Source organism: Mobula birostris, chromosome 3, assembly GCF_030028105.1.
Source record: "Mobula birostris isolate sMobBir1 chromosome 3, sMobBir1.hap1, whole genome shotgun sequence".
NCBI classification, from domain to species: domain Eukaryota; kingdom Metazoa; phylum Chordata; class Chondrichthyes; order Myliobatiformes; family Myliobatidae; genus Mobula; species Mobula birostris.
The window spans coordinates 8,259,492-8,275,702 of record NC_092372.1 but is presented as its reverse complement, the minus strand read 5'-3'; the positions used below and the strand labels follow the sequence as shown (position 1 = coordinate 8,275,702).

Here is a 16,211-nt window from a genome sequence, read left to right as displayed (position 1 = left end):
GCGCCAACCATGGATGTTGTGTCCTAGACGTCAATACACAAGCCAGGGTAATGCAATATGGAGAGTAAGCTGTGCTCTGCAGCAAGCTCCCCCTCTCCACACAGCTGATGAATCCAAAGGAACAGCAGACACCAATACAGTTTGGCACCAGTGGCATTGCAGGAATTGCCAGTCACTGTTGAACTCAGCGTAGGTCTGCCTTAGGGACTCCAGCTCTGGACTTTAGAAACATAGAAACACAGAAAATCTACAGCAAAATACAGGCCTATGAGCCCACAATACAAAATACTCTGCAGATGCTGGGGTCAAAGCAACACTCACAACACACTGGAGGAACTCAGCAGGTCGGGTAGCATCCGTGGAAACGAACAGTCAACGTTTTGGGCCGGAACCCTTCGTCAGGACTAAAGAGGGAGGGGGCACCTATAAAGAAGGTGGGGGGAGGGTGGGAAGGAGAAGGCTGGTAGGTGCCAGGTGAAAAACCAGTAAGGGGAAACATCAAGGGGTGGGGGAGGGGAAGCAGGGAGGGGATAGGCAGGAAAGGTGAAGAAGGAATAGGGGAAAGCACAATGGGTAGGAGGAGACGGAACCATGAGGGAGGTAGGAGGCAGCTGGGGGAGGGGGCAGAGTGAAACTGGGATAGGGGAAGGGAGGGGGAGGAAATTACCAGAAGTTGGCGAATTCCCAGTGCTCCCGGTGCGGCCTCCTCTACATTGGTGAAACCCGACAGATTGGGGGACTGCTTCGTTGAGCACCTCCGCTCCATCCGCGACAACAGTCAGGATCTCCCAGGATTTGGATATGTCCATACATGGCCTCCTCTACTGCCATGATGAGGCTAAACTCAGGTTGGAGGAGCAACACCTCATATACCGTCTAGGTAGTCTCCAGCCCCTCGGTATGAACACTGAATTCTCCAACCTCCGGTAATTCCCTCCCCCTCCCTTCCCCTATCCCCGTTTCACTCTGCCCCCTCCCCCAGCTGCCTACTACCTCCCTCATGGTCCTGCCTCCTTCTACTACCCATTGTGTTTTCCCCTATTCCTTCTTCACCTTTCCTGTCTATCCCCTCCCTGCTTCCCCTTCCCCACCCCTTGATCTTTCCCCTTACTGGTTCTTCACCTGGAACCTACCAGCCTTCTCCTTCCCACCCTCCCCCCACCTTCTTTATAGGGCCCCTGCCCCTTCCCTCTACAGTCCTGACGAAGGGTTCTGACCCAAAACGTTGACTGATCGTTTCCACGGATGCTGCCCGACCTGCTGAGTTCCTCCAGTGTATTGTGAGTATCGGCCCACAATGCTGTACTGAACATGTACTTACTTTAGAAATTACCTAGGATTACCCATAGCCCTCTATTTTTCGAAGCTTCATGTACCTACCCAGGAGCCTCTTAAAAGACCCTATGGTTTCCACCTCCACCACCGTCACCGGCAGCCCATTCCACACACTCACCACTCTCTGCGTAAAAAACTTAACCCTGATATCTCCTCTGTACCTACTTCCAAGCACTTTAAAACTGTGCCCTCTCGTGTTAGCCATTTCAGCCCTGGGAGAAAGCCTCTGACTATCCACATGATCAATGCCTCTCGTCATCTTATACACCTCTATCAGGTCACCTCTTATCCTCTGGCGCTCCAAGGAGAAAAGACCAAGGTCACTCAACCTATTCTCATAAGGCATGCTCCCCAATCCAGGCAACATCCCTGTAAATCTCCTCTGCACCCTTTCTATAGTTTCCACATCCTTCCTGTAGTGAGGTGACCGGAACTGAGCACAGTACTCCAAGTGGGGTCTGACCAGAGTTCCATATATCTGTAACATTACTTCTCGGCTCTTGAAATCAATCCTCGAGGTTTACTCCCAAAGCCCTCACCAATAGTGGGTATAACCACAAGGCAGCGGAGGTTTGCGATCAGAGTTTTCCTTCTCCTAGATGAAATGCCAACCACGGCTGATGAGCCCCATCTGCCCAAAGCAACTGTTTTTAGAACCCAGTAACCCGTCTTAGCTCTTTCTCCTGTCAGCAGAAACAGTTCCGATAGACTTAGTAGATCACCTATAAAGGCCAGGAGCTGGACTTGGTTGTCAGACAATGAAATAACAACTTCTATTACATACAGAGTTGCAGAAACAGGCTCTTCAGCCCAACTTGCCCAAGGTGACCATGGTGCCCACCAAGCTAGACCCATTTGCCTGCGTGTGGCCCATTTCCCTTTAAATACCTCTTATCCATGAACTTATCCAAATGTCTTTTAAATATTATTGTACCTGCCTCAACCACTTCCTCTGGCACGTTATTCCTTATATGCACCACCCTCTTGGCGAAGAAGTTGCCCCTCAGGATTCTTAAATCTGTTAACTGTCACCTTAAACTCGATGTCCTCTATTTTTTATCTCCTCTTCCCGGGACATGATTTTTTTTTTTGCATATATGCAGCACAGAACAGGCCCCTCCAGCCCAATGAGCTGCACTGCCCAGCAACCCACCTATTTAACACTAATCCAATTTACAATGGCCATTTAACCTAATAACCAGTACAGCTTTGGACTGTGGGAGGAAACCGGAGCACCCTGGTGGAAATGCACAGTCATGAGGAGAATGCACAAATTCTTTTTACCAAGGATGGCGGAATTGAATTCTGACACACCCCGTGGTAATAAAATCACAATAACCGCTACACTACCATGGCACCCTATCCCAAGATGTGCTGGAGATTTCATTCTCCTTGGAATGTTTATATGCAGGAAAGGCATTCTATTAATACAAATAGTTATTTGTAAGAAAAAGTCCTCTGAACACTTACCTGAAGCCTTCCATCTAGTGTCCTTTGTATTGTGACACATTTGCTGGGGTGAGCTCCATTGGTTGTTATAGCTGTGATTAATGAATCCAGCTCATCTTTCTTCTCCTTCAGCTTTTTGACCAAGCTCTCAATGGCTCTTTTGGCAAAGGTTTCACTTTCTCCACCTTGTCGATGGCACATCAAACTGTGTACAATGCTCAGGCAGGCATCATTACTAGTCGGGGTATTGGTGATAGACATGATGCTGATCCCTCAATCAGTTTTATTTTGTCCTTAAAAGCACAATCGTTTAAAGTTAACCGGTCCTGCTCTTGTGTACAAAAAGGCACGAAGCTCAGTCTGTCCGCTGCAGCGAGATATTCAAAGGCAGCAAAGCAATAGGTCTGAAGATTTCCTTGGAGCAACCTTGAAAACAAACCACATGAAGAATATAACTTACAAAAAATTCATCATCTGCAACTTCCTAAGCTGGCATTTAAATTACTGGAATATTGGTTATAATATTTACATTAGAAGATAGTACAGGACAGGAACAGGGCCTTAAACAATCCTGAGATTGAAAGAAGGCCAAATAGAAACAGCGGGAGATAGAAAAGACCAAATAAAATTTATAAACAGATCAGATCAATGCTCTATAGTCCTGATGGTGTACAGTGCACAATTAAGCAGCTAAAGCAGGCGTAACAAACAAATCAAAAACAGCAGAGTCCAACAGGGAAGGGAAAAACACAAGGCAGAAGCATTTGATAGCATCTTCAAACAGAAGTGCCAAGTGAACATGATGTCTCAGACCTTCCAACATTGCCACCTTGGTAGGAACCAATCTTCAGCTAATTTGACAAGTTACCTATGATATTAACGAATTGAGAGCACTCAACACTCCAAATTATTGGGAGTGTACAATACAAAATCTCCCAAACCAGCGCACACTTCTGGTTCAGTGGTTCACCTGCAGCCACGAAAATGCTATATGGAAAGTTAATGAGGTATACCCTAAATGAGGTAGACCATAAAAAGCAAAGCAGGTGTAGTCTAGTTAATCATCATGTCAATCCTAATCATTAATGAACATATAGGTATAATTGACAGTACTATAAAACAAGATAATGTGCCTCAACGACTACTGCCCAGTGGCCCTGACATCCAGTATCATGAGGTGCTTCGAAAGGCTGGTGTTGGCGTGCATTAACTCCGGCCTTCCAGACAACTTAACCCACTGCAATTTGCCTTCTGCTGTAACAGGTCCATGATGGATGCAATCTCCCCGGCATCTGGATAGTAAACACACCTACATCTGACTATTGTTTACAGGCTGTGGCTTTGCCTTCAATATCTTAATTCCAAGCCAACTCATCATCAAACCATTATTAAAGCCCCCCCTCTGCAATTTGATCATTGACTCCCTGACCAACAGATCACAATCAGTAAGGATAGGCAACATTACCACCCTGATGATCTTAAACACTCACTGCCACAACTCAGCGCCCTGCTGTATTCCCTGTGATGGTGTGGCCAGATTCTGCTCTACACTGATGAGTTAGAGTACAGAAAAGAGGGAGACAGCTCGTTAACATCTCATCATGACAATAAGGTGTCAGCCTAGGCTCAATAAGCAGAATGGCCTACTCATATCAGTAAACAATCTTACGATTTTACGAGTGAATAAAAAACAGGAATGTGGTGTCATGACAACACCCTATTCCCTCAACATCACCAAAAGAGCTGGTCACTGACTTCAGAAAGGGGAAAAGAGCATATGCTCCTGTCTATGCCAAAAGTATTGAGATAGAGAACTTCAAGTTCCTAGGAGTGAACATCACTGATAGCCTGTCCCGTCCATCCACAAAATGCTGGAGGAACTCAGCAGGCCAATAGCATCTAAGGAAACGAGTATAGACAGTCGACATTTCGTGTTGAGACCTTTCACTGGGACAGGTCTCCCTCCATAGGCTCTATCTATACTTCTCGTTGCCTCAGTAAAGCCCCACCACAACAGATATTATCTCCACTCCCTTCGGGCAGAAAATACAAAAGCCTAAAAACACATGTCCATGCTCAAGGATTGCTTCTACCCTGTTAGTATTAAAGTGGTTCCCTCTTAATTGGTTAAGTGGTAAGATAAGATGGGTTCAACATCATCATCTACTGTATTTTGATCTTGCACATTACCGTTTTTTCTGGGCTGCACTTTCTCTGTTGCTGTTACACTTTATTCTACATTCTCTTATTGTTTTATCTTGTTCTACCTCAATGTATTGTGTAATAAATTGTCCTGTATGAACAGTATGTAAGACAAGCTTTGTACTAGATCTTGGTACATGTCACTATAATAAACCATTTCCAATAGCACACTCAAGAGCCTAACCACGTCCCCATCCTGATCAATGGCATCAGCATCAAATTCTCCAGCACAGATATGAAACAGCCAGATGAAGCCAGGCGTCCTGTCGCAGGTGATATAACTCCTGAATCTAAAAATGCTTTCACAGCTTATACAAAGTTTAATTTAAAGAGTGAAGCAGCTTGGTACTACCAACTCAAATCAGCCTCTTTCAGAGGCACAATGTACCTCATAAAAAAATATTCACTTGTCCACTAGTGGTGCAAAGAGACCAGTGTGCCAAGGATTCATTCCCCATTCTGGCTCTCCTCTTCTCATCTGCCCATCACCTCCCCCCACCTCGCCAACCCGGTTCCCTCCTCCTTCCCTTTCTCCCATAGTCTACTCTCCACTCCTATCAGATTCCTTCTTCTTCAGTCCTTTACCTCTTCTACCTCACCACCCAGCTTCAACGGGGTCCATGACCCCAAACTGCTATTGAGGAACCCTCACACACATCTCACCTTACCCTTACTCCCACCCATCCTAATCTTCACTTACCTCCACATCCAATGTACCCACCATATCACTCTTCTTACTTCCACCATCTAAAGCAGAATCCCACCACCGGGCACATTCTACACAACCACCCCCACCACTCAGCTTTCCACATGATTCACTCTCTCCATGATTCCCTTCTCCGCTCCTCCCTCCCTACCCAAACCCCTCGCTCTCCAGATACAGTGGCATGCAAAAGTTTGGGCACCCCGGTCAAAAGTTCTATTCAAAAGGTTCAAAGGAACATCTAAACAAGCCTGATGCATTCTGGAAACAAGTCCTGTGGAATGATGAAGTTAAAACAGAACTTTTTGGCTGCAATGAGCAAAGGTATGTTTGGAGAAAAAAAGAGCGCAGAATTTCATGAAAAGAACCCCTCTCCAACTGTTAAGCACGGGGGTGGATCAATCATGCTTTGGGCTTGTGTTGCAGCCAGTGACATGGGGAACATTTACTGGTAGAGCGAAGAATGAATTCAATTAAATACCAGCAAATTCTGGAAGCAAACATCACACCATCTGTAAGAAAGCCAAAGATGAAAACAGGATGGCTTCTACAACAGGATAATGATCCTAAACACACCTCAAAATCCACAATGGACTACCTCAAGAGGCCCAAGCTGAAGGTTTTGCCATGGCCCTCACAGTCCCCTGACCTAAACATCATCGAGAATCTGTGGATAGACCTCAAAAGAGCAGTGCATGCAAGACGGCCCAAGAATCTCACAGAACTAGAAGCCTTTTGCAAGGAGGAATAGGCGAAGATCCCCCAAACAAGAACTGAAAGACTCTTAACTGGCTACAAAAAGCGTTTATAAGCTGTGATACTTGCCAAAGGGGGTATTACTAAGTACTGACCATGCAGGGTGCCCAAACTTTTGCTTCAGGCCCTTTTCCTTTTTTGTTATTTTGAAACTGTAAAAGATGGAAATAAAAAAGTAATCTTGCTTAAGATATTAAAGATATGTGTCATCTTTAACTTTATGCCTTTTGGAAATCAGTTCATCTTTTACTCACTTAGCTATTCACAGTAACAAATTTTGACCGGGGTTCCCAAACTTTTGCATGCCACTGAACATCCCTCCCTCATAACCACAAAAAATGTAACACCTACTCTTGCCTCCTTCTTTGCTACCATCTTGGGCCCAAAACCAGGTGAGATAGTCTTTCCCATGTGAATCCAGCAGTATAATTTACTGCTTGTGGTGCTCCCATTGTGGATTTCTCTACATCACTCAGTCCAACAACGCTTTACCAAGTACATTCTTGTCCGTCCGCTATGCTAGCTGGCATATCCCAGCAGCCAGCCACCTTAATTCCACTCCCCATTCCCCCATCAACATATCGATCCTCAACCTCAAGTCAAAGCTAAACACAAATTAAAAGAACATCATCTCATTCCACCTGAACAGTCTCCATCAAGGACATATATACAAAAAGATGCCAGAAAAGTGCCAGAACATCATGAAGGATCCCAGCCACTCTGCTCATGGACTGTTTGTCCCACTCTCATCAGGAAGGAGGTTACATAGCATCCACACCAGGCCCACCAGACTCAAAAACAGTTGCTTTCCACAAGCAGTAAGACCTCCACCTCCACCTACTAACCCACCCTTCCACATCCCCAACAACCACTACTTTTATCATTTAAGCATATAAGCAACCTTACGTATTTATATTTATTATTTTTTATTATTATTGTTATCTGATTGCAGCAATTATTTCATTCCCCTTTACACTTGTGTACTGGAAAGGCCATAAACAATCATAAATCTTAAATGTGATGACATGAATATGAAATTCTCAAGCATTATTCTTCCACCTGTCACCCCTCAGTTTACATGATCATTCCCTCACGTGGATCCAGTTTTCACGTACCAGCTTTGTTTCAGCTCTTCCATCCACGGTTTTATATAGGAACCTTCCCTCTCTTTCCCATGCAGAAAAATGTAGTGGTTAGCATAAAGCTATTAAAGTGACAGCAACATGGGTTCAAATCCCGCTGCTCTCAGTAAGGAGTTTGTACGTTCTCCCTGTGCTGCATGGGATTCCTCCAAGTGCTCCGGTTCCCTCCCACATTGCAAAGATGTATGGGTTAGCAGGTTAATTGGTTACAAGGGCTCGTTGGGCCAGAAGGACCCACTGAGTTCCTTCAGCACATTGTGGACTGCTCCAGATTCTGACATCTGCAGTCTCTTGTGTCTCTAGTAAATTTTCTTTCTCAAATGGAGAGCATTTTAAAATACATGGGAATCTTCAAAAATACTGATCCCTAAACCAAAATCACTAGAACAGTAAGACATAGGAAAACTTGGCCCATCAAGTCCACTCCGCCATTCCATCATGGCTGTTTATTATCCCTCTCAACTCAATTCTCCTGCCCTCTCCCCATAAACTTTGATGCCCTGACCAATCAAGAACCTATCAACCTCCGTTTTAAATATACGCAATGACTTGGCGTCCATGGCAGTCTGTGGCAATGAATCCCATAGATTCGCTACCCTCTGGCTAAAGAAATTCCTCCTCATCTCTGTTCTAAATGGACGTCCCTCTATTCTCAGCCCATGCCCTCTGGTCCCAGACTCCCCCATTATAGGAAACATCCTTTTCACATCCACTCTATCTAGTAAATGGTTTTTTACTTCACTGACAGTGGCAACCTGCAGTAGAAAAATTTACCGTGATATTTTCAGCATGACAACATCAACCTCCAGTTGAACCAAGATATTTAATTGGCTGTAGAGTGCTTTGTGGCATGCCAAGGTCATGAAATATGTCACCCAAATACTTAAGATTTCTTAACCATCTGCTATTTAATTTTGCATCCAACTAAATCACGTTTTTTGGTTTGAAGAATACATATTGAAGTACTTAGTTTACATCAACAAATGTAAAAACACTTTACTCTGTTGTTCTGTTGCTCTGTTGCGCCTGGCAAACTCAGTCTGCTCCATCACGGACACTAGCTTCCCCAGAAGCAAGGACATCTTCAAAACGTGATGCCTCAAAAAGTCAGCATCCATCATAAAGGATTATCATCATCCAGGACATGCCCTCTTCTTTGACGGTAGCAACGCGAAGAGGTACAGGAGCCTGAAAACACACAATGTTTCAGGAACAGCTCCTCCCCCTCCATCAGACTTAGAAATATAGAAACACAGAGAACCTACAGCACAATATAGGCCCTTCGGCCCACGATATAGTGCCGAACATGTACTTACTTTAGGGTTACCCATAGCCCTCTATTTTTCTAAGCTCCACGTACCTATCCAGGAGTCTCTTAAACCCTGTCGTATCCCCCTCCACCACCATTGCCAGCAACTCAATCTACACACTCACCACTCTCTGTGTAAAAAACTTACCTCTGACATCCCCTCTGTACCTACTTCCAAGCACCCTAAAACTATGCCTTCTTGTATTAGCCATTTCAGCCCTGGGAAAAAGCCTCTGGCTATCCACACGATCAATGCCTCTCATCATCTTGTACACCTCTATCAGGTCACCTCTCATCCTCTGTCACTCCAAGGAGAAAAGGCTAAGTTCACTCAACCTATTCTCATAGACATGCTCTCCAATCCAGGCAACATCCTTGTAAATCTCCTCTGCACCCTTTCTATAGTTTCCACATCCTTCCTGTAAGGAGGTGACCAAAACTGAGCACAGTACTCCAAGTGGGGTCTGACCAGGGTCCTGTGAAGCTGTGACATTACCTCTCGGCTCTTAAACTCAGTCCCACGGTTGATGAAGGCCAATGCACCGTATGCCTTCTTAACCACACCTCAACCTGTACAGCAGCTTTGAGCGTCCTATGGACTCAAACCCCAAGATCCCTCTGATCCTCCACACTGCCAAGAGTCTTACCATTAATTCTATATTCTGCCATCATATTAGACCTACCACAATGAACAACCTCACAGTTATCTGGGTTGAACTCCATCTGCCACTTCTCAGCCAATGTTTGCATCCTATCAATGTCCCGCTGTAACCTCTGACAGCCCTCCATACTATCCACAACACCTCCAACCCCCCCCCCATCAGCAAATTTACTAACCCATCCCTCCACTTCCTCACCCTGGTCATTTATAAAAATCAGAAAGAGAGCGGGACCCAGAACAGATCCCCGAGGCACACCACTGGTCACCAACCTCCATGCAGAATATGACCCGTTTACAACCACTCTTTGCCTTCTGTGGGCAAGCCAGTTCTGGATCCACAAAGCAAGGTCCCCTTGGATCCCACGCCTCCTTACTTTCTCAATTAGCCTGGCATGGGGTACCTTATCAAATGCCTTGTTAAAATCCATATACACTACATCTACTACTCTACCCTCAATGTTTTTAGTCACAAACTCAAAAAAATTCCATCAGGCTCGTAAGGCACGACCTGCCTTTGACAAATCCATGCTGACCATTCCTAATCATATTATGCCTCTCCAAATGTTCATAAATCCTACCTCTCAAGATCTTCTCCATCAACTTACCAACCACTGAAGTAAGACTCACTGGTCTATTATTTCATGGGATATCCCTACTCCCTTTCTTGAATAAGGGAACAACATCCGTAACCCTCCAATCCTCCGGAACCTCTCCAGACCCATTGATAATGCAAAGATCATTGCCAGAGGATCAGCAATCTCCTCCCTCGCCTCCCACAGTAGCCTAGGGTATACCTCGTCCAGTCCTGGTGACTTATCCAACTTGATGCTTTCCAAAAGCTCCAGTGCATCCTCTTTCTTAATGTCTATATGCTCAAGCTTTTCAGTCCCCTGTAAGTCATCCCTACGATTGTCAAGATCCTTTTCCATAGTGAATACTGAAGAAAAGTATTCATTAAGTATCTCCGCTATCTCCTCCGGTTCCATACACACTTTCCACTGTCACACTTGATTGGTCCTATTCTCTCACGTCATATCCTCTTGCTCTTCATATACTTGTAGAATGCCTTGGGGTTTTCCTTAATCTTGCTTGCCAAGGCCTTCTCATGGCCCATTCCGGCTCTCCTAATTTCACTCTTAAACTCCTTCCTGCTAGCCTTATAATTTTCTAGATCTCTATCATTACCTAGTTTTTTGAACCTTTAATAAGCTTTTCTTTTCTTCTTGACTAGATTTTCAACAGCCTTTGTACACCACAGTTCCTGTACCCTACCATCCTTTCCCTGTATCATTGGAACATAACTATGCAGAACTCCACGCAAATATCCCCTGAACATTTGATACATTTCTGCTGTACATTTCCGAGAACATCTGTTCTTAATTTATGCTTCCAAATTCCTGCCTTATAGCTTCATATTTCCCCTTACTCCAATTAAATGCTTTCCTAACTAGTCTGTTCCTATCCCTCTCCAATGCTATGGTAAAGGAGATAGAATTGTGATCACTATCTCCAAAATACTCTCCCACTAAGAGACCTGACACCTGACTAGGTTCATTTTCCAATACCAGATCAAATACAACCTCTCCTCTTGTAGGCTTATCTACATATTGTGTCAAGAAACCTTCCTGAACACACCAAACAAACTCCACCTCATCTAAGTCCCTAGCTCTTGGAAGATGCCAATCAATAATGAGGAAATTAAAATCTCCCACCACGATGACCCTGTTATCATTACACCTTTCCAGAATATGTCTCCCTATCTGCTCCTCGATGTCCCTGTTACTATTGGGTGGTCTATAAAAAACACCCAGTAAAGTTTTTGACCACTCCCTGTTCCACCCACAGGGACTCTGTAGACAATCCCTCCATGACTTCCTCCTCTTCTGCAGCCCTGACACTATCTCTGATCAGCAGTGCCATGCCCCCACCTGTTTTGGCTCCCTCCCTGTCCTTTCTGAAACACCTGAAGCCTGGCACTCCAAGAAACCATTCCTGCCCTTGAGCCATGCAAATCTCTGTAATGGCCACAACATCACAGCTCCAAGTACTGATCCACACTCTAAGCTCATCTGCTTTATTCATGATGCTTCTTGCATTAAAATAAGCACATCTCAAACCATCAGTCTGAGCACATCCCTTCTCATCACCTGCCTATCCTCCCTCTCACACTGCCTACAAGCTTTCTTGATTTGTAAATCAACCGCCCCTTCTTCCATCTCTTCAGTTCAGTTCCCACCCCCCAGCAATTCTAGTTTAAACTCTCCCCAATAGCCTTTGCAAACCTCCCTTTCAGGAAATTGGTCCTCATCGAATTCAAGTGCAACTCATCCTTTTTGTACAGGTCACGCCTGCCCCAAAAGAGGACCCAATGATCCAGAAATCTGAATCCATGCACCTTGCTCCAATCCCTCAGCCACGCATTTATTCTCCACCTCACTCTATTCCTATACTCACTGTCACGTGGCACAGGCAGTAATCCCAAGATTACAACCTCTGAGGTCCTGCTTCTCAACTTCCTTCCTAAATCCCTGTTGTCTGTTTTCAGGACCTCCTCCCTTTTCCTACCTATGTCGTTGGTGCCAATATGTACCACAACCTCTGGCTCTTTACCTTCCCACTTCAGGAAATCGTGAACGCAATCAGAAACATCCCGGACGCTGGCACCTGAGAGGCAAGCTACCATCTGCATTTCTTTCCTGCATCCAGAGAATCACCTGTCTGTCCCCCTAACTATAGAGTCCCCTATCAGTGCTGCCATCCTCTTCCTTTCCCTACCCTTCTGAGCCACAGGGCTAGACTCTGTGCCAGAGAAGTGGCCGCAGTTTCGTCCCCCAGGTAGGCCAACCCCCCGCAACAGTACGCAAACAGGAGTACTTATTGTTAAGGGGGACAGCCACAGGGGTACTCTCTAGTATCTGCCTCTTACCCTTCCCTCTCCTGACTGTTACCCACTTATTTGTCTCCCGAGGCCCCAGTAACTACATGCCTATAGTTCCTCTCTATCACCTCCTCACTCTCCCTGACCAGACAAAGGTCATCGAGCTGCATCTCCAGTTCCCTAACCTGGTCCCTAAGGACACAGATGTGGCTGTCTGGGAGGCTGGGAGTGTCTGTATACCCCAGTATACTACCAATACTTTTTTTTATACTATGTACTACTTAGTTATTTTATAATACAGGTTGACCTTCTATAATCCGGCACCATTGGGACCTGAGGAGTGCCGGATTAGTGAAAATGCCGATTTACAGAAGGATCACATTAACCAATAGCTAATTACCTCATCATGCCTTTAAGATATCAAAGGATTCAAAGGTTCACTTAATGTCAGAGAAATGTATACAATATACATCCTGAAATGCTTTTCCTTCGCAACCATCTACAAAAATAGAGGAGTGCCCCAAAGAATGAATGACAGTTAAATGTCATTTAAACTCCTAAGCTACCCCCCCCGCTCCCCTCCCTCCCGCATGTAAACAGCAGTGAGCAACAATCCTCCCTCCCCACCGGCAAAAAATAAAGCACACCCACTACCAGCACTCAACCATGAGCTAAGCGATAGCAAAGGCACACATTTGCAGTTACCCCAAACACTACATTGCACTCGCAGTTACGAAAGGGAGTCCTCGTTAGTTTCTTTTCCTCCGCTTAGTAATATGCTTAAATTCAGCAGGTCACCACGTCTGATCTGAGGTCATAGGCAGAAGAAAACGGAGCGCCGGCCGGGTGACGCCGGAAGGTAGTGTGCGACTGCCGGCAGGCGGGCGAGAAGGTGGACTGACCAGCGCATGCCAGCTCTCCCGCCGCTGGTGGGTGCCAAGCTGCCGCGCCTCATACAAATGATATTAATAAATGCAGGATCAATATTTTTTTATTGCAATTTAGTTTCTTTAGTAATAGGTATTACAATGTATTGCTGCAAAACAACATACAGTACTTCACAACAAATTCCAGTGATATTATATTAATCCTGATTATGATTCTGAAACCTCTATGGCCCCCCTTTGACTTCAGACATTTAGGATCTGTCAATCAGAAAGCCGATATCAAGCGTCCTCAATATTAAAAAATCGTACTAAAATACAGGTGCACATTCCTTTATCCAAAATTCTGAAATCCAAAAAGCTCCAAAAACCGAAGATTTTTTCGCCAACAGCTGATGTCACTCAGGTGTGACGTGGCAGCACTAGCAGAGGCCGCCAGACGTCAGTTGTGGCTCAGCGCTCGTACTGGTTACACGTGCATTTGCTGTTCACTGATATTTTGTGTTCACTGTTGACTTTGTGTTTAATTTCACTGTGAAAATGTCAAAAAGAGCTGCAGATACCCCTATGGGTAACAATGAGAAAAAAGAGAAAGAATCTTCTCTATCAATAACGCAGAAAGTGGAGTTATTGCAGAAGCTCGATCATCTTGTGTCTGTGCAGCGTCTTACCGAAGAAAATAAGTGTCGGAGCTACCACTGTATATGATTTAAATAAACAGAAAGACAAGTTACTGAAGTTTTATAGTGACAGTGACGTTCTACATTTATTCCAATAAGTCAATTACCATGTGTTTGATTCGGTTTGTTTGAAGCTGTGTATTTTTGTTTTATTGAATGTTTCTGTTGGAAATAAAATTTCTTCTTGTCATTATTCCCTAAACAACACAGTATAACAATTATTTACATAGTATTTACATTGTATTAGGTATTGTAAGTAAACTAGAGATGATTTAAAGTATACGCGAGAATGTGCGTAGGTTTGGTGCACCGCTGGGTCCTGAAGACCACCGTACTGAGACAGTTAAATAAGGGACTTGAGCATTCGTGTTTTTTGGTATGGTGGCGGGGTCTGAAATCCAAAAAATTCTGAATTCCGAAATGCAACTGGCCTCAAGGATTTCGGATAAGGGGTTGTGGACCTGTACTACTAAAGGATCTTACTGAAATATACTCAAAATTCAATACAATCCAGTCTTTCAGTTTTAAATTCATTTTTCAGGATGTAGACATTGAGTGCCCATTCTTGGCTGTTATTGAGAAATCAGCCAAGCCGTTTCAGACTTTGATTCGTTGCTGTGGGTCTGAAGTTGTAGAGAGGTCCAGCTGGACAAGCTTTCCTCAGATAGGGCATTAGTGAACCAGCAGGGTTTTCATGGCTCTGGCCTTTTATTTAAATACCAATAAAACACTAAAAACAATAACCTTCCTTGTCTAGGACACACTCCTGTGAGGAATTTCAAGGTATCAACAATCATCTTGAATGTTACAGTGAAAATGAAGATTTAGAGGATGTAATCATCAAAAGGCAGTCCACTAACTGCACTGTGCACTGATTTTATTAATTTACAGTCAATCAAAAGAACACAGCAGCATACACAGAATCAATTCCTCCGTTGACATTTGTTATGAGCTAAAACAAAGTTTTATAAAGAATCGAGAAAATCTGCCAGTGCTGGAAGTTCTAGCAACACACACAAATGCTGGAGGAACTCAGCAGGCCAGGCAGCTTCGATGGAAAAAAAGTAGTCGATGCTTTGGGCCGAAGGGTCTCAGCATTTTGTGTGTTGCTTGGTTTTGTAGTTCTGTAGTAGTATTGAGGGTGTTCAAATCTATTCAATATTTTATTTAAATACATAATTTCTTACTCAATTTGCATTTTTGTACTTCTTTAACTATTCGATGAAACTTTGACTAACTAGGGCAGCTGCTTATCTGGGCCAAAATGTACCGGTCCCTTTGTGTCCCCAGTTACCCAGAATCCACCGTAATTCATTACCGGTTTGAAGAGATTTCGTATGTCACCAAAGACACAAGCAAACCTAGAGTAATTCTGACTGCATCATTGTCAGAATTGATCAGAAAAAGTTGCAGAGAGTTTAAACTAAGCCACCTCCATCTTGGGCACTAGACTCCCCACCATCAATGACATCTTTAAAATGCTATGCCTCAAGAAGGTGGTATCCATCATTAAGGACCACCACCAGCAAGGACATGCCCCCTTCTCATTACTATCATTAGGGAGGAGATACAGGAGCATGAAGACACATACTCAACCCTTTGCAATTACCTGGTTTTCTGTATCAACTAACTCACGGTAACAGCCAAACACAATCTGTCTATTTTAGACAATATCCACATACAAAACTGTTTCAGTTCATCAATATTTCTGGGAGAGCTTACATGAACAGCCCTCTTCAAGTCATACCACAACATCCCAATTGCACTAAGATCCAAACTCTGACACGGCCATTACAAAGTACGGGGGGGGGGGAGAGGGCGTGTGGTGAGGAGGAGGAGGAGGGGAGCTGGGGAAGAGGAGGGGGGAGGAGGAGGAGGGGAGCTGGGGAAGAGGAGGGGGGAGGAGGAGGGCAAAGAGGAGGGGAGCTGGGGAGGGCGACGGGAGGAGGAGGGGATCTGGGGAGGGCGGGGAGGAGGAGGGGAGCTGGGGAGTGTGGGAGGGGAGGAGGAGGGGAGCTGGGGAGGGTGGGAGGGGAGGAGGAGGGGAGCTGGGGAGGGCAGGGGGGTGGAGGAGGGGAGCTGGAGAGGGCGGGGGGAGGAGGAGGGGAGCTGGAGAGGGCGGGGGAGGGTCCAAGAGGTGGGGGAGGACAGGGGGGGGTCCGAGAGGTGGGGGAGGACGGGGGGGGGGGGTCCGAGAGCTGGGGGAGGACCG

At 45.1% G+C, this 16,211-nt stretch overlaps 1 protein-coding gene across 1 annotated transcript in view; it reads right to left on the bottom strand.

The window, feature by feature from the left end:
• Nucleotides 1–16,211, bottom strand: part of smad4b (SMAD family member 4b) — a 112,366-nt gene that overhangs the window by 94,489 nt on the left and 1,666 nt on the right. Inside the window, exon 2 of the mRNA XM_072252196.1 lies at nucleotides 2,806–3,210. Within this exon, the coding sequence (XP_072108297.1) occupies nucleotides 2,806–3,045 (240 nt within the window). The 5' untranslated portion in view covers nucleotides 3,046–3,210. The remainder of the gene's footprint in view (nucleotides 1–2,805; nucleotides 3,211–16,211) is intronic.